Source organism: Tupaia chinensis, unplaced genomic scaffold, assembly GCF_000334495.1.
Source record: "Tupaia chinensis unplaced genomic scaffold, TupChi_1.0 Scaffold143886_1, whole genome shotgun sequence".
In the NCBI taxonomy this organism is placed as follows: domain Eukaryota; kingdom Metazoa; phylum Chordata; class Mammalia; order Scandentia; family Tupaiidae; genus Tupaia; species Tupaia belangeri.
In genome coordinates this window covers 753,844-773,932 of record NW_006203737.1, presented here as the reverse complement: position 1 = coordinate 773,932, position 20,089 = coordinate 753,844, and the positions used below count along the sequence as shown (strand labels likewise).

The following is a 20,089-nucleotide window of genomic DNA, read 5'->3' as shown; positions in this document are numbered from 1 at the left end:
AAAAAAAAAAAAAAAAATCAACTAATAATTTCTTTTATCCAAATCCCAAAGAGCTCAGAGGAGTAAGTTACTGTCTCCTGAGTTACTAATTATGAGCCTCAATCTCTTCATTTTGACACAACAGCAGTTAAGGAGGAAATTCTTTTCATCTTGGTTTTTGTAGGTATAATGTAGGCCATGTATCCTCTTGTTAAATGGCAAATTTGAACAAGGAATTCCATTACAAAAAATATATAATCAAAATGCCCACCAATGTTCTGCTATTTTTTAACATTGTTGTGGAATTTCTCTATAGTACAATAAGAAAAAAAAATATATATATAAAACTTAAATTTAATTTTCTGGGCCATCAGGTGGCATGATGGTTAAGGAACTGGATTTCCACGTGGGTGAATGCAGTACAAGTCCCAGACACAGCAGCTTGAAAATCATGCCAGGTACATGTGTGTGCTTGTCCAATATTCTGAGAGGAGAATGAAGAAGTGATTGCAGTAAGGCCATCCATCTCCCTGAGGGGTGATTTCTCACTTTCCCTCTCGGTTTCTCTCTGGCAAGTGCACATATTCTACAGCAAAAACCAAAAAAAACAATAATCAAATTTTCAAAATATATAGAACACATAAATTACTCAAGAGAAAATTCTAAAATCTATTATTACAAGAGGTAAAGTTGTCAGTTAAAGAAAAACATACAAGAGATCAGCAGTTGGCATAATGGCTATGTCACTGGACTCCAATGTAGTAGACCACGACTCGAGTCCCAGACCTGGTCGCTTAAACTCACACTAAAGCCAGGCCAACCTACTTGGCTCCCCAAAGATGTGTTGGAGAACTACTTTGCAAAAAAACTATGAATGTGAAGGGTCTTTACATCCTAGGGTGGCAGGAAGGTGTCTTTTAATCCTAGTCACACATTTCTAGAAAAGAATATGAATATGGAATGGAATTGATTTTTGTAACTGAGAAAATGGCCTCTTTTTTCTGTTTTCCTCTGTCTCAGCCAGTTCATCAACAAATATTTTTTGTCACTTGCCATATGCCCAGCACCTCATGTATATGAAAAGTATAAAGAAAGATAGGAGGACCAGCAGATGGAGTAATAGTTATGTCATGGGACTCCCACATAGTTATCACAGTTTGTGTCCCGGACCAGGGGCCTTGAAACACACCGGGCATGCGTGTGTGTGAATGTGTATGTGCCCAAAATCCAAGAGGAGGAAAAGGGATTGTAGCATGGTCATCCTCCTTGGGATATGATTTCTCGCTTTCCATCTCTCTGTCTCTCCAGCAAGTACATGCATCCTATAGGAAAAAAATTTCTCTCTTAAAAAAAAAGGCATACAAAATTTAAAATCTTTCCTATATATCAATTATAATGAATTATAAAATGCATTAGGAAAAATTCCACTCATAAAAGAAAGGAAAGCTATAAAATATCTAAGAAGAAACTTTTAAAAAATATTTATTAATTTTTGCCAAGCCAAATGATGTATAGTGATCGAATGTATAAAAAAATAAAATTTTAAAAATTATTTAATTTTATTTATCATTATTGTTATATTTTTAATTTGCTACAATGCACATGTGCTCACCAGAGAGAGACAGAGAGAGAGAAAGTGAGAAAGAAAACCGCCAGGTCTAGGACTCAAATTGTAGTTGGCCATACGGGAGTCCAGCACCTTAACCACCGTGCCACCTGCTGGCTCCTCTAGGAAGAAACTTAACTACACATGTGCAAGACTTACGTGAAAAAACTACAAATATCTAGTTAGGACTTAATAACTAGAGAATTCTTGAACAAAAAGACCAAGTATTAAAGATGTAACTTCTCTTTCAAATTAATTAATAACTGAGCCAGTCCTGTAGTCAGCACTTAAGTACTGTGCAGAGGAAGCTGGCTTCCACATGGTCAACCAGAGTCTGAGTCCCAACCCTGACAGCTAAGGTGCTAGACACACATGTGCCCTAGATCCTGATGGGCTGGAGAACTGGGGGAAAAAGAATGTAGCTTGAATAGGTCCCAGTGGAGGTCTGTTTTCTCTCCCTTTCTCTCTCATGCATGTACCACAATAAAAGAAAACAATAAGCTTAATAATTATTAATAGGGTCCAGCAGGTGGCATGTTGGTTAAGTGCTGGACTCCCACATGGTTGACTGCAGTTCGAGCCCTGAACCCAGTGGCTTGAAAAATTATACCAGCATGCACTTTCCCTCTATTTGTCTCTCTCTGGTGAGTACACAGGCTCTCTGGCAAAAAGAAAATAAATAAAATAAAATAAAAGTTATTATTTAAAAATTTTAATTGTTATTTACTTAAATTTATATACTTTATTTATTTACTTATTTATTTTATTTAGCCAGAGAGAGAAAGGGAAAGTGAGAAAGCAAGCCACCAGAACCAGGACTTGAACCGTGGTCAGACATATGTGAGTCCAGCTCCTTAACCACCATGCCACTTGCCCATCTCAGTAATTATTATTAATAAATGTAATGAGGTATAATTTAAAAATGCAACTTAAGAAGCATTTATAACTTGTTTTAGAAATCTGACAAAAGTTTCAAAGTTAATTTGGAAGAAAGGATCATCAAGAAAAGAAAAATTGGCCCAGCCTGGTGGCACAGTCAGCAGCAAACTGAACTGTACTGTGAGAAACCACGATTGGCCATAGGTTCAGATTATTATGTCAGCCTGGAAACATTCTGGGTGCAGGCCCAAGATTCTGATGAGCTGAAGGGACATTCGATCACTATACTCCTTCCCTGTCCCTTCATAACGAAAAAAGTTCTCGGCACAGGTTTATAAAAAAGAAAAAAAATGAAAAGTTCTATCATGAAGGGGACTTCCTTACCATGTAATAAAATACATTATATAAAATTATAGTAATAAAATATTACTAGCTCTAGAATCTATAGGTCTTTTGATGAAAAAGGAGTATAGGGTCACAAGAATAGTAACTTGGAAAAATTACATTTAATAGCACTATAGAGGGCCAGCGGGTGGCATGGAGGTTAAGGTAGCTGGATTTCACATGGCCAACTGCATGGATCAAGTACCAGACCCAGAGGCTTGAAAATCATGCCAGGCACATGTGCGTGCATGCCTAAAATGCTGAGAGGAGAACGGAGTAGAAGAAACTGTGTCATGACCATCAGCTATGGCAGAGAGATTCCTCTCGTTTTCTCTCTCCCCCCTCTCTGGTGAGCACATGTGCCCTATAGCAAAAACAAACAAAGATTGTTATAGAAATCATGAATTATGTAACAAATAGTACAGACAGAACTGGCTGACTACTAAAATATTCATAGAAAGAAAGAAGAGGGGGGAGGAAGAGACAGAGTGAGGAAAAGAAGAAGAGAGGAAGGAAAAAAGAATTCCTTACCTCATACAAAACATCAGAATTAATTAAGAAAAACATATAACTACATAAATCACACAAGGACCTAAAAAATATAGGAATTTTTTTTTCTAGGCTTTTGCCATAGGACACATGTGCTCACTGAAGCGAGACAGACGGAAGGAAAGTGAGAAATCAACGCCCCCGAGGGGTACCCACACTGACGTCTCTTCTCCTCCAGTCTCCTCTCAAGATTCTGGGCATGTGCAGACATGCACTTGGCATGATTTTCAAACCACTGTGTCTAGGACTTGAACCATGGATGGCCATGTGGGAGTCCAATGCCTTAAGCACCTTGCCACCTACTGTTCCTAGGCAGTAATTTTTTTAAAAGATTTCTTTTATTTAACTTTATTTATTATTATTATTTTCCAATTTGATCAGCTAGAGAGATAGAGAGAGAGAGAGAGAGGGAGGAAAGTGAGAAAGCAAGCCATGACACTCAGGACTCAAACCATGGTTGACCATGTGGGAGTGTCCAGTGCCTTAACCACCACACCACCTGCTGTTCCCCCTAGGCAGTAATTTTTAAAGTGCTGGAGTAGGGAGAACATATGGAAGAAGCCATCTAAAGTAAATATTGACAAATTTGAGCATATAAAATGTAAAATTTAGACCTTTGTTTCTGACCAAAATAGAGTAAGAGTGACTACATTTGTATTGTAACTGAAAAACCTAAAAGAGTGAACAAAATATATAAAATTATGCTAAGACACTAAATATTAGGCAAAAAGAGGACATTATCCCTTAGAGATGGATAACAAACTAGGCAAATCCCATGACTAAGCCAGGTTGCTACATGAATAGAGTTTTCAGGCCACAGACAAGTCGGGGGAGAGCCAAGGAGAATGCAAGGAGTCCAGCAAGCTACCTGAACTCAGGAGACATAGTAGGAAGCCATGGACAAAAAGGCAGTGGGAGTTCACAATGACAAAGACAAAAATAACAAAGGAATGGGCAGTGCACAGAACACATTAAGAGATCTATGTATCCTTCAAGGTTTTGGCTGAATCCTGATACGGTCATGTACATGAGGAAGCTATCCTAGGCAAAAGAAGTGAAACCACACCAAAAGATTAGAGGGAATAATCCCTAGAATCAGAAGAGGACCAGCAGTATCAGACCCCACCAGCCAGACTAGAAAACCTTATAATTTACGGAGCATCAGGTAAAGTACTAAGAAAAGTTTTACCCCATTAGGTAGGAAAATGTAGTTCTAGACTAAATGTTGCACTGTTCCTATGTGACAAATCATAAAACCAAGTCTCCAAAATATCATATTGTTTCTAAGTAATTTAACCACATCCCAGAATGAAAGTCAAGAATATTTACAGTAATATTACAAGAGTCAAAATTAAAAGAGAAAATTCATAGTATCTGCCATTCTATCAAAATTCAACTGAGCAATTGTTCAGGAAGCTAAATGAAAAACCTGAATTCAAATGGTAAGTGCAGGCATAATCAAAATTGAAGAGATTAAAAAGTACATCAGAGGGCCAGCAGGTGACATGGTGGTTAAGGTGGCTGGATCCCATATGGCTGACCATGATTTGAGTCTCAGACCTGGTGGCTCAGACACTGAGTGTGTGAGCACGTGTGCCCAAAGTTCAGATAAGAAAAAGGAGAAGGGACTGAGGTAAGGAATTTTTATTTTTCATTCTTCCCTTCCTCTTTTTCTCACTCTGTCTCTTCCTCCCCCTCTCTTCTTTCTTCCTATGAGTATTTTAGTAGTCAGGCAGTCCTTTCTGTACTATTTGTTACATAATTCATGATTTCTACAACAATCTTTATTTGTTTGTTTTTGCTATAGGGCACGTGTGCTCACGGTTAGGGGGGGGAGTGAGAAATCACTCCGCATCAGTTTCAAAATATTGAAAGACACATAGAACATCAGTGTTCTGTGGGGAACTTCAAGTGGACTAATACACAATTGGAGTTTCACAATAAAAGAGGTCAAGTGACAGAAAAAAAGGTATTTGAAGAAACAGGACCCCAAATTTCTAACTTCATGAAATCAGCAAACTCACAAATAAAGGAAGCTCAATAAAATCAAAGCAAAAGAAACATGAAAAAAAACTACACACAAAAATATATCATAATCAAATTCCTTAATATGAGAGATAAAGAAAAAATGTTAAAAGCAATGAGAGAAAACATATAAAATTCAAAACAAAGATAAGAATGGCAGCTCATTTATCACAGGAAACAACACAATCTGCAGGACAGTGAAGAACCTCCTTCAAAGTACTGAAAAAAAAAAGATGTAAAGACATCTTTCAAATAAGAAGGTGAAATAAAGACTTTTTTCAGATATGTAATTGTAAAATAAACGGGGTTGTCGGAAAAGTCATGATGTATTTTTGCATTGAAAACATAGGAAAATTGGGGCCAGTAGGTGGTGTGGTGGTTAAACACAATGGACTCTCTCATGGCTGAGAGTTCAAGCCCCAGACCTGGTGAACTGTTTTCTCAATTTCTCTCTCTCTCTCGCTACCTGGTCAAATTTAAATAAATAAATAAGTAAATAAATAAATAAATAAACTTAAATTTAAAATATTCTTAAAAATAATCATAGACAAATACGTTGTGACTTTTCCAATGTCTCAATAGTTCCGATGATAGAGAAAAAAGTTAAATTAAAACGAAGAATAAGACAAAAGTTAACAAATAGCAAAATGGTAGATTTAAACTCAAGAATACCAATAATTACATAAAATATAAAGGATTTTAACATTAAAATTAAAAGTCACATTTTCAGGCTAGCTGGCAGCATAGATGTCACAGAATTGACCTAGTGGTTCAAGTCCCAGACCTGGTGGCTTTAAAAACACTTTGGGCATGTGTTCATGCATGCCCAAAGTCCTGAGAAAAGAATGGAAGAGAAGAGACCGCAACGTGGACATCTCCCCTGGAGATGACTTTCTCACTCTACCTCTCTCATTCTCTCTCTCTCTCTCTCCCTGGTGAGTGTATGCACCCTACAGCTAAACAAATACAAATAAATAAATAAAATAAGACAGATTGATAGACTTGATTTAAAAAAAAGGGCAGATACTACCATATGCTAACTATAAGAAATTTACTTTCTCTATAAAGACACGAAGAGGTTGAAAATAAAAGGGTGGGGAAAATATGTATCATGCTAACAGCAGTGAAAAAGAAGCTCTATTTGTTTAAGAGATTTTTGCTATAGGGCACATGTGCTCACTGGGGAAACACAGAGAGAGAGAGAGAGAGAAAGTGAAAAATCATCCCCAGAGGGATGGCCACATCGCAATCCCTCCTTCATTCTCTTCTCGGGATCTTGGGCACGCACGCAAATAGTCACAGTCCACTATGTGAGAGTCCAGCGACGTAACCATTATGCCAACTGCCGGTCCTGAAGATCGGACTATCTTACCATCATCAGAAAAGTAGAATTCAGAGCCAGCAGATGACGTAATGGTTACGTGGCTGGACCCCCATGTAGTTGACTGCGATTCGAGTCCCAGACCCTGTGGCTTAAACTCACGCCGGGCGTGTGTGCATGCGTGCCCAAGAACCCGAGAGGAGAATGGAGGAGAAGGGATTGTGGCATGGCCATCCCCCCTGGGGGGTGATTCCTTCTCTCTCTCTCTCTCTCTCTCTCTCTCTCTCTCTGTCTTTCTGGTGAACACACATGCCCTATAGCAAAAATCTCTCTACAAGAAAGGAAGGAAGGAAGGAAGGAAGGAAGGAAGGAAGGAAGGAAGGAAGGAAGGAAGGAAGGAAGGAAAGAAAAGAAAGAAAGAGAGAAAAAGAAAGAGAGAGAGAGAGAGAAAGAAAGAAAGAAAGAAAGAAAGAAAGAAAGAAAGAAAGAAAGAAAGAAAGAAAGAAAGAAAGAAAGAAAGAAAGAAAAAGAAAGAGAAAGAAAGAAAGAACATACTTCAGAGCAAAGGATGTTATCAGGAAGTATAGTGACAAAGGTATTAATTCACCAAGATGGCACTGCAATTCTCAACATTTATCTAGTACCAAAGCTTCAGATATGTGAAAGAAAAAATGACAGAACAATAAGAGAAAGACAAATCCACAGTTAGTGTTGGAGATTTCAATACCTTTTCTTAACTGGCAGAATAAGGAAACATACAATAGGTAAGGTAGAGAAAAGATAAACACTATTAGCCAATTTACCATAGTTAACATTTATGCAATACTCTTACCAATAACTGCAGAATACATATTTTTCCTCAAATTTCCACAAAACTTGTATCATGGCAAACCATATTATTGGCCATAAACATTTTTTCAATTTATTTCAACAATTTGATTCATAATAGATGGGCAACAACACAGATGGGCAATAAATACTTGGAACATCACTGATTTGATCGATGAAACTAAACATGAAACCTTCTGATATAATTTGTTCTTATTAGATTGGCAAAGATTAGAATGACTGATAATGTACAGTGTTAAGGAGTATGGAGGTAAAGCTATCCACGCGTTGCTTGTGAGAATGTACAGATAAAAATCCTGGAGAAATAATGCATCAAAAGCTTTAAACATACACTCATGTTTTTAACCTGTCAATAACAAGCCTTTCTGTATTTAAGTTAAGAAAATATATGTGCACTGAATATATATTTAGACTAAGTAGGTATGTAAAAATCATCACAATATACTAAGTAAAAAATACGGATTACTAAATAGTATGATTAGTATGATCTCATTTTTGTTACAAGAAAGTGTGTGAAATTTTTCAATAGGTAAAGCTAGGGTGGAGTGTGCTCATTCATGCGCTGTGGAAAAGAAAATATCACAGGATTTAAGTTATTTCCTTATAGTTCAATGTGTTAAGAAAACTTAAGCCCATATAATGCTTCTCAATATCAGAATAAATACCTACAAAGCTGTTTCTCGTTGGAACAAATAAAAATGAAAAAAGAAAATGAGAATAAAAAAAGGAACAGCTGGGCCAGCCAGTGGCATAGTGTTTAAGGAAGCTGGATCCTATGTGGCCAACAGACAGGTTCAAGTCCTGGACCCATGCTTGAAGAACACGCCAGGTATGCATGCATGTGTGCCCCAAATCCCAAAATGAGAATGAAGGAGAAGGGATTGCTACGTGCCAACCTGCCCCCCCTGGGAGGGGGTTGATTTCTCACTCCCCCCCTCACCTCTGGTGAGTACACGGGTCCTATAGCAAAAATTAAATAAATAAATAAATAAATAAATAAATAAGGACTAAGAATATAAAAGAAAAATAAGTCCCTAATAGTAATAACAATATTCAACAACTAGTAACATATGTAAAGCAATTTTTGTGCTAATGACTGTTCTTAAAAAACTTATATATTAATGCATTTCACCCTCACAGAAACCAAGGAGATACTTTTATTATTCCTGTTGTACAGATGAGGTAAATGTGGGTCAGACGAAACTAAATTTCTCCCCACAGACAGATTCATGACCCAAGCTCACACAGTAAGGTTCCAACAACCTGAACTTTCAATGGCTATGCTAATCTACCTGTCTATAGGAAGAAAAACAAATAAAAAGAAATCATCAGAGAACTAACATTTACTAAACATTTCCCTGCCAGGCACTAGGCTTAATAATAAAAACTTTTCCTAGGACCAGCAGGTGGTGTGGTGGTGTAGGTGCTGGATTCCCACAGGGCCAACCATGGTTCAAGTCCCAGACCTGGTGGCTTGATAGTCACACTGGGTACATGTATGTGCATGCTCAAAGCCCCAGGAGAATGATGGAGAGAGAAGTGCCACATGGCCATCTCTCTGGGAATAATTTCTTACTTTCCCTTTCACTGTCTCTCTTGTCTCTCCACTGGTGAGCGTGCATGGCCTTGGACAGATAGATAGACAAATTAATTAATTAATTAATTAATTTTTAAAAAACCTTCAGGAACAGCAGATGGCCTAATGAGTACTCTGGACTCCCACATAGTCAATCATGGTTCAAGTCCTGGACCTGGCGGCTTCAAACTCAAGCCAGGCACATGTGCGTGCACGACCAAAATCCCAAGAGGAGAATGGAGGAAAAGGGATTACAGCGTGGTCATCCTTCCTGTGGGGTATTTCTCACTTTCTGTCTGTCTCTCCAGGAACGCAAAAGCCCTATAACAAAAATCTCTCTTAAAAACAACAACAAAAACAAACAAACAAACAAACAAAAAACAGTTTTCCCAAACCTCTTAGTTAATAAGTGCTGAAGGTGGAATTCTGAGCCAAATCTGCCTAACTTAAGGCCCATTCTCTTTTAACTATTAATATTTCCTGCTATTTTGTCAACCAATTTGTCAGTAGTTAATCACGACTGTCTTGCATGCTTGCAATGACCCAGGGCTTATTTTGATTGCTAGAAGTGGCTAAAGATCTAAGAGAGTAGGCCATTGAGGTCATTACTATTATAATACAGAGATGTCCATACGTTTCAGGGAGCCTGACCACTCACCTAAAACTTAAGTACCCAGAATCTTTCCAGATTTCTACAAGTTTACATGTTGCCTAATGGAAGGAAGAGATAATCATTCCTATTAGTTGTGAATCCATATGTTCAAAACTCCTATTTTAAAATACAAACACAGTGGGGCCAGCAGGTGGCACAGTGGTTAAGGCACTGAAATTCCACATGGCTGACCATAGTTAAGTCTCAGACCTGGCAGCTTGAAACTCATGCCAGGCTCGTGGGCATGTGTACCCAAAATCCCAAGAGAAAAAATGAAGTATAAGGGATTGTAGCATGGGCATCACCCCAGGGGGATGATTTCTCGCTTCATGTCTCTCTGTCTCTCTCTGTGTCTCTGGTGAGCACACACACACCCTATAGCAAAAGTCTCTCAAAACAAACAAACAAAACAAGCACAGCTAAGGAGTTGGATAGTGGTGCAAATGTAAAACACAACACTCTGCTAAAGTAGACCCATAAGGGAGGGTTACTGGTTCACATCCAGAGCCTTCCCTGAATATGATGGACATGCATGTGCTCATGGTCTGCACTGGCTGAAGATTGGAGTTGACCATGACATTGAGACCCTGTTGTGGGTGCTGTATCTTTCCCTCTCCATGGAAAAAAATAAGATTAAATTTAAAAATTGAGACAAAAAAAATACAACCACAACTACAACATTATATTAAGATTATATCAGTCATTGATTTCATGAGGGCTGGGACCATGTCTCTCTTGATCACTATTTTATCTCCTAGAACATAACATGATTCCTGGTACTATCATTTCAACCTGTTCTCCCAATTCATTCACTCATGGGACTAGTAGTTACCGTAATGGCTATGTCACTGGAGTCCCATGTAGTCAACTGCGGTTTGAGTCCCGGACCCGGTGGCTTAAAATCACGCCAGGTGCGTGTGCGTGCATGCCCAAGATCCCGAGAGGAGAATGGAGGAGAAGGGATTGCGGCGTGGCTATCCCCCTGGGGGGTGATTTCTCACTTTCTGTCTCTCTGTCTCTCTCTGTCTTTCTGGCAGCGCACGCACCCTATAGCAAAAACCTCCCCCCCCCAAAAATAAAAAACACTCATTCACTCAAATATTTACTAAGCACTTATGTGTGCTACACATTGTGCTAAGTGAAGGGATACTGCAGAGTACAAAATAAATTTCCTGCTTATATGAAATTTGCATTGTGGTGTGTCTGGAGGGGTGGGATATGGGTGAAAACCAGTAAGTAGAGAAGGATATGGCTAACAAGCCAGATGAAGTTTTAGTAAGTAGAGAAGGATATGGCTAGCATGCCAGATGATGTTTGTTAAGGTCTCTGGAGGAAAATAAAGCAGAGTATGGGAAATAGGGATAAAGGAGGAGGGGAGAATTGCTTTTCTACATGTTGTTCAGAGAATACTTGCTGATAAAGTGATATTTGAGCAGAAACTTGAAGGTACCAGATTAAGCCATATGGTTATCTGGGGGAAAAACCATTCCAGGCAGAGGCAAAAGTCTTGGTGAATGGGAGAATGCCTGGAATAATGAGATTCAGTAGGAGTCAGTCTATATAGCTAGAGTGGAACCAGGAAGAGAGAGGTATGAGAAGACAATAAGAAGTCATATAATAAAAAAAAAAGAAGTCATATAATATAGGGCCTTATGACTAAAAGATTCTAGTTTACCGAAAAATCTGTAGAGAATTCTGAAGACAAATGACATGACCTGACATGTTTTAAAATGATCAATTTGGGGGGCCAGAGAGGGGCGTGGTGGTTAAGTTGCTGGATTCCCACATGGCTGAGCGCAGTTTGAATCCTGGACCTGGTGGCTTGAAACTCACACCAGGTACCTGCACGTACATGCCCAAGATCCTGAGAAGAGAATAGAGAACAGACTGTGGAATAGCCATTTCCCCTGGGGGTGAATTTTCACTTCCCCTCTCACTGTCTGTCTCTCTATTTTCGGCAAGTGCACACCCTCTATGGCAAAAATATATATTTAAAAAAAATCAAGGGAGCAGCAGGTAGCATAATGGCTATGTCACTGGACTCCCATGTAGTCGACCGCAGTTCGAGTCCCGGACCTGGCAGCTTAAAGTCACACTGTGCACATGTGCGTGCCCAAGATCCCGAGAGGAGAATGGAGAAGGGATTGCGGCGTGGCCATCCTCCCTGGGGGGTGATTTCTCACTTTCTGTCTCTCTGTCTCTGTCTTTCTGGGGACCACACGTGCCCTATAGGAAAAACCTCTCCAAAAAAAGAAAAAAAAAATCAAACTGATGCTTTGTGGAAAACACAGTAAAGGAAAGCTAAGGCGAAAAGAAACCTGTTAGGAAGCTGTTGTAATAATTCAAGTAAGAGGTGGTGCTATGGTCTGAATGCCCCACCTCTAAAATTCATTTATGAGAATTTGGTTATACGGTGATGGTATTGATATAAAGAGGAGACTTACCTGATTATGGTGTTGAAGGTGGGACCTTTAGGAAGTGGTAAGCTATCAGTGTGGTGCCCCCAAATTAAGTTCTAGTAGGTTTATAAGAGAGGAAATGAGACAGAGACACAAGGACACAGACGCAACCTATGTCTCTCTGCCATGTTGGCATACAGCCAGAAGACCTTTGCCAGATGTGCCCCTGAACCTTGAACCTCCAAACAGCCGAATAAACTTCTATATACTCTCAAATCGCCTAGACTCGGGTATCCTCTGTTATCAGAAACAGAATGGACTGTAACAAATGGCTAGGATGAGTGTGGTGGGAGTGGAGGTGGTAGAAAGTGCTTAGATTTTGGATATATTCTGAAGGCAGAGACAACAAGATTTGCTAATGCACTAGATATGGGCTATAAGAAAAAGGAACAAGTTAGGGATGACTGAGGTTTTTGAGCTGCAAATAGAGTGGGTAGAACTGACATTTTCAGAAATGGGGGGAATGCAGGAGAGAGAGGTTTGGAGATACAACAGGTGAGATTAAGAGTGTGGTTTTAGAAAATAAAGTTGACCTGCCTATTATACATCTAGGCAGATGCACTGAATATGTTACAAAGTATACAGCTCTGCAGTGTCTATGTGTGTGTGTGTGTGCATACACAAGTGCAAATATTCACGCACACACATAGAAAAAAAGATCTAAAAGGAAAACTACCAAACTAAAATTGTCATCTCTAAGGAATGAGATAATGGGTGATATCTGTTTATTTTTTCATTGTTTGTGACATTTTCTGACTTCTCAGCAATAAAACTAGATCACTCTTGCAATCAGGAAAACTTAACAAAAAATTGTTTTGTTTTAAAGAAGGAATTTGGTGACTATTTTTAAAATGAGAAAAAAAAATAATACAGGTTGTATATCCCTTATCCAAACTGTTTGGGACCAGAGGTGTTTCACATTTCAATTTTTCTGGATTTTGGAATATTTGCATATGCACAATGAGACATCTTAGAGATAGGACCAAAGTCTAAACATGAAATTCATTCATGTTTCATATAAACCTTACACCCCTAGCCTGAAGGTAATTTTATACAGTATTTTTCTATTGCAGCATTATGACTATGACTTGTCACATGTGGTCAGGTGTGGAATTCTGCACATGGAGCATCACGTTGGCACTCAAAAAGTTCCAGATTTGGGTTTTTTTTTTTGATGAAGAATGTTAATCCTATAGATATATGAAGGAAAAGCCAGAAACAGGCATCGCAGTTTGGAAGTTTGACCCATTGGTGTTTTCTCGGAAGAATATTAGGAACCTGGGGAAGAAGCTTAAGGTAGGAGCCAAGGGAATTAAAGGGGAAAGTAAATACCACAAACGTGAAGGAAAGCAAAAGTGAAAGACAGTAGAATCAATACACAAAAAGAGAATGAGTTCAATTCAATTACACAAAATCTGAGATAGATGAATATTCCTAGGCTTGGAAATAAAAAGTTCTCTCACTGAAGAAAAGGATGAGGAAGGGTAATCCTCAGAAACACCAGAGTACAGAGCACAGATATATGAAATTATGCTGGAATAAAGAAAGGAGTTCTGTTCCGAAATGCACAGGGTAAGACCAGGTGGTGGTACAGAGGTTAGCACAGCTGAACCTGCAGTAAAGATCCTAGGTTCATGTCCTGAGACTCCCCTATGCATGTGGGACACATGTATGCCTGTGGTTTGGGCCAGCTGAGAATGAGAGATAGCAGCATGGGGACCTTTTGGGAGTGCCTATCTCTCTTGCTCTGTGTGTGTCTCTGTATCTCTCATGAAAGAGATAAATAAACTAAAAAAAAAAAAAAAAAAATAAATGCAAAGGTGCAAAGGGTGCCAATGGAGGAGTGTATAAGATGAAGCTCTTGATATAAGGTTGAACTAAGCATTCTAAGCTTTACCCTAAAACTTGTGAAGAGCCATTAGAAGACAATAAACAGGAGTGACCCAGCCACACTTGTATTTTAGAACCATCACTCTTCCATGATGCAGATGACAGATTTAAAGTTAAGCAAAACCGAAGAGTGGAAATATGTCTGGGGACTGCTGCAGTAATATAGGTCGAAAAAGATGGGGCCTGAACAAACACAACCACAATAGGAATGTAGACCTTGGAACACATGCAAGCATGCTAAGAAGCTATAATTTTCTGTAATTGAACGGACTGGGAGGTGTGCATAAGTGAGGAGTTTCCAATGATTCCAAAATTGCTGACGTGGGTGACTATGTAAATAGTGGCACATTCACTTGGGAAGACTATAAAGGAAAGGAAATAGTAAGAGGTTTTGGGGAAAATCAGTATAGTTTGGCTATAGGATTATCTAGAAAAAGACATCCAATGAGATATGTGGATGTGGAGAAGATACAATGTCCTTGTTATCATTTGTTAAGACTTGGGGCTCTGGAATCAGAAAACTAGAGTTTGAATCCTGACTATCACTTACTAGCTATGTGATCTTGAACAAGTTTTGATCATTTCTGATCTTTGGTTTTCTCATTGGTAAAATGAGGATATCAATAGTAACAACTTCATAGTTATTGTGAGGAGTAAATAACACATCTGAAGCACTGAGAATGGTATACACATAACAAGCATTCAACAAACGTTAATTTCCTGTGCCTCTGTAGTCGAGAACCTTTACACTCCAATAGGACTAACTCAAGAGTTATGTCTGATACTGGTTTTCTTTTTATTTTTTTCCTTAGTTGCTAGAGGGCACATGCATTTGCCAGAGAGACAGAGAGAGGGAGAGGGAGAATGTCCCTTCCAATGGGGCACCACAAACCCTTCCCCTCCACTTTTCCATCCTGTTGGGATTTTGGACAGGCACACACATGCACCTGGTGTATTTTTCAAGCCATTGGGGCCAGGATTCAAACTGCATGGTCAGCCATGTGGAATCTGACTCCTTTAACCATTAGGCCATGATGTAGATTTTTCAAACCACAAAATGAAACTTTTAAGATTAGAAATCTTTTTTAAAAAGAATTATTTTATTTAACTTTATTTATTTACTTATTTTTTAAAAATTTGACCAGAGATGGACACAGCGAGCGAGAGAGAGAGAGAGATACATAGCAAGCAAGGGAGAGAGGGAAAGTGAGAAAGCAAGCTGCAAGGTCTGGGACTCAAACCAGTTGGCCATGTGGGAGTCCAGCACCCTTAACCACCATGCCACCTGCTGGCCTGAAGATTAGAAATTTTTAAAAAATATTTTTTAATTTAACTTTATTTATTATTATTATTGTTATTATTATTTTTAAATTTACTATAGGACACATGCACTCATCAGAAGGAGAGACAGAAAGTGAGTAAACAAGCCACCAGGTCTGGGACTTGAACCATGGTCAGTTATGTGGGAGTCCAATGACTTAACCACCATGCCACCTGTTGGCCCAAGGTTAGAAAGTTTTAAGGTCTTCTAGTTTTCTGGAATTCATATATATGCACTGAGATCATATATTCATAGAGAAGAATTTCTAACACCCAATGGAAAGAGAATCAAAATGCAAATAACAGAACAAACATAACTAATGATGAACACATTTTTGCAGTGTGGGAGTCCAATGACTTAACCACCATGCCACCTGTTGGCCCAAGGTTAGAAAGTTTTAAGGTCTTCTAGTTTTCTGGAATTCATATATATGCACTGAGATCATATATTCATAGAGAAGAATTTCTAACACCCAATGGAAAGAGAATCAAAATGCAAATAACAGAACAAACATAACTAATGATGAACACATTTTTGCAGTAATAATAATACATGTCTGATGAGTGACTAAATGAATGATTCTAACATCAAGACAAAATGAAGTTAAGTGAAAAAAAAGATCAAACCAGTATTTTTATTTTGTTTATATCCAAAGTAAATTTAAAAAATAAATTTAATTTATGCTGTAATACATTTCCCCTTTAACTTTAGTTATATTAAATCTATATTATTTATTCTGTGATGGAAACATCACTGTCAGATGATCAAGCCACATTATGAAATGTTAAATATAAGAACTAAGATAGTTTTATACCTTTTTTCGCATTCCACACTTTGTTTCAGCTTGTTTCTCATGACAGAAGTTGAATGATTGAGAATCCTAGAAGTAAATCAATACATTAAGTACAAAATGCATTGAAGAAAATATTATATGCATATAATATAAAATATCTCTAAAATAAACTGTTTCTGGCCCACTAAGTTCTTTGCAAGGAAACAATTTTTAAAAATAATTTAGATACCCATAAGTGTACTAGTTATGAAGGAATATGAAGGTAAGCAACTCTTCAATGTGTTTTTTTATAAGCCCTTTCTCAAGGTTTAGGTATTTATTTTCTAGTCATGCTATTATTGTTCTGTGTATATCTAACTGTTAAGACAGAAGATAAAGAGATACAGATTGAGTTTTTAGTTTAACAAATAATATGATGCATGTTGATGTAATACATTGTAATTTTGCCAAAGGCCAAACAGTAAACTAATTCTAGTTTAGCTCTTAAAAAAACCCAAAACATAAGTTTCTTAAATTTTTAATAATCGAATGAAACTGTATTCAAAGAAAACCAAAGAAGAAAAACAAAAAATGATGAATCACTACAAGCGAATTATTTGTCCATAATTCCATATAGTACTAATTATTAATCTCAAAATAAAAGTGATTGAATTATTAACTTTCTTTAACATAAATAACTATACATACTTAAGAGTTGATAATATTACTATAGATCTAAATGTAACTTTATTTTCAATTTTTTTTTTTGAGGTTTTTTGTCTTAGGGCATATGAGCTCACCAGAAAGAGAGAGAGAGACAGAGACAGAGAGTGAGCAGGAAAGTGAGAAATCATCCCCTCCTCCGCCCCCGGAGAGATGGCCACGAAGCAGTCCCTTCTCCTGCCCAAAGTGATTTTCAAGCCACTGGGTCCAGGACTTGAATTATGGTCGGCCATGTGGGAGTCCAGCGACGTAATCATGACACCATCTGCTGGCCCCACTTATTTTCAATTCTAAAATTTAGTGTTATAAGAAGTAAAATGTCTGCCTTTTATTCAAACTAAAATCTTCAAATAAAAACTTAAAAAGAATACAGAAAACAATTTTAAATAAAAGGTACACATTGACTAACAAAATACATCATGAGTAAGAATAATACATTGGTAATTACAAAAATATAGTTACCATAAACAATGCAGGCTTCCATACCACCCTGGATTAGTACAGCTTGACCAGGAGGAAGTCACAATGAGGTGCAAAGTACGAGAACCATATGCAAATCAGTGTAATTTGGGGATAAACAACTTCAGAATTAAGGACACTTTTATTCCTCTTTCTATGGGAATATATTAATATTGCCTTCAATCTCCAAAGGCAGAAAAATTAAAGAAAGAAAATATCTAAGACTATGAGTAAAATATATATTTTAAAAGAGTGATTTTTAAAAAGGCAATATGGTGGGGCCAGCAGGTGGTGTGGTGGTTAAGGGCACTGGACTCCCACATGGCCAACTGGGGTTTGAGTCTCGGACCTGGCAGCTTGCTTTCTCACTTTCCCTCTGTCTCTCTCACACAGTGTCTCTCTCTGATCAAATTAAAATAAATAAATAAATAGAATTAATTAAATTAAAAATTTTTAAAAGGGCAGCATGGCAATAACTACTGTACTCAAAGAAATGTCAGAATGATTGCAGGGGGAGGAAAGCCAGGTCGCCATGCCCTTCCCTTAGGAAAAGTATGATTCTCCCCACACCGCCCTCACTAGCACTGTGATTATTGGCATGTATGAGTCACACTGAAACAGAAGGGGAAAAAAAGTTGAGATCCACTTACAAACCTATAAAATAAATTTTATGCATAATACTTAAGAATTCACTTAGGTAAAATTTTGCTATGTAAGTTGATATTTTGTTTTAGAGTAATACTCAAAGTCAAAACAATCATCTTTATTTTTTATTATTATTTTTTTAATGAAAAGTTTTTTGCCAATAGGGTGGGTGCACTCCCTGGAGAGAGGGAAAGTGAGAAATCACTTGGCCAGGGAACATGACCACACACAATCCCTTCTTCTCTATTCTCCTAAGGATTGTGGACAGATGCGCACACACACGCCCGGTGTGATATTTCAAGCCACCTGGCCTGGAAATGAACAGTGGTCAGCCATGTGGGAATCCAGGATCTTAACCACCCTGTCACCTGTTGGCCCCAATAATTAATTGTTTATTTAAATTAAACATCTATTCTAGATGACTAACACACTTCTTTAATCCTGTTACCAGTATTTATTTTAAGTAAAAGACTACATAATTCATCTATGACCACCTGGCCCCTTAATACTTTAGGCTTCCACAAGCTCTAGATACCGTGATGCACGGCCTACTGCTCTGGACCTCTGGAAGAGTTTATCACTCACTGATGCTCCGTAAGTTAGAGGCCTCCAGCTGTATTCACATTTCATGTACATGAACCAAATCAAGAGACAGGAGAATAAGATGTTAGTGGAGAGGACAAGGAAGTCATTAGTAAAGACAGCAGAAATGCAAGAAAGGATAGATATCAAGGGTTGAAAGGACTATTTAATTAGAAACAACAAGCTAGACAGAATTAAGAATTATTATTAATATGAGGTTCCTCAAATTGTCATGTTCATATGATCAGGTAAAAATCACACAAAACAGATAATGTATAATTTCTATACTGCAGAACCAAAAGAATAAAGTTCCCAAAATCTGATTTTGCTTTCCTTAATTACACCTTAATTATTTTTTTAAAAAAAGAACTATTGTATTTAACTTTATTTATTTATTTATTTTAATTTGACCAGAGAGGGACAGAGTGAGAGAGACAGAGAGAGAAAGGGAAAGTGAGAAAACAAGCCACCAGGTCCAGGACTCGAACTGTGGTCAGCCATGTGGGAGTCCAGCGCCCTTAACCACCACACCACCTGCCAGCCCCCAATTACACCTTAATTCTAACTTTTCATTGGTTTTTATTATTTAGCTATATCACATACTTCTCAGAAGCACACCTTTCCACATCAAGAAAATCCCTTAGGACACACCTAAAAGCCAATAAAATATTAAAAGGAGGGATCAGCAGGTGGCATAACGGTTATATCGTTAGACTCCCATGTAGTTGACCCGGGTCTGAGTCCTGGACCTGACAGATTAAAACTCATGCCAGGCACATGTGTGTGCATGCCCAAGATCCCAAGAAGAGAATGGAGAAGGGTTTGTGGCATGGCCATATCCCCGGGGAAGTGATTTCTTGTGTTCTCTCTCTCTGTCTCTCCAGTGAGCATAGATGCCCTATAGCAAAAACCCCTCAATAAATAAATAAATAAATAAATAAATAAATAAATAAATAAAAAGGAAGGTGTAACAGAAAATACTACAAAGTTAGCCAAAATGGAGACCAGAATATGGTGTCACGGTTACGTCACTGGTCTTCCACATAGCTGACCGTGGTTTGAGCCATGGATCTGGCTGTTTAAAACTCACACTGGGCACATACATGTGCTTCCAAAATCCCAAGAAGAGAACAAAGGAGAAGGGACTGCAGCATGGCCATCACCCTCCAGGGTAATTTCTTGCTTTCTGTCTCTCTTGGCTTTGACTCCAGTGAGCACACATGTCCTATAGCAAAAACCTAAAAACAAAAGTTAGCCAAAATGGACATGCAAAGGGAACCAGTCAACTGAGGTAATTTATTACAAAAACTCACATATACTTTGTCCATGGGAAATAACCAACACTAGAAAAACAATAATGCAGTTTCGTTTTTCTTTTTTGGAGAGGTTTTTGCTATAGGGCGCATGTGCTCACCAGA

General features: G+C 38.1%; 1 protein-coding gene across 1 annotated transcript in view; it reads right to left on the bottom strand.

Annotated features, from left to right (window-relative positions):
* LRCH2 (leucine rich repeats and calponin homology domain containing 2) overlaps nt 1–20,089 on the bottom strand; it is a 155,906-nt gene that overhangs the window by 29,723 nt on the left and 106,094 nt on the right. Inside the window, 1 exon segment of the mRNA XM_014582870.1 lies at nt 16,305–16,370. Coding sequence (XP_014438356.1) covers nt 16,305–16,370 — 66 coding nt within the window.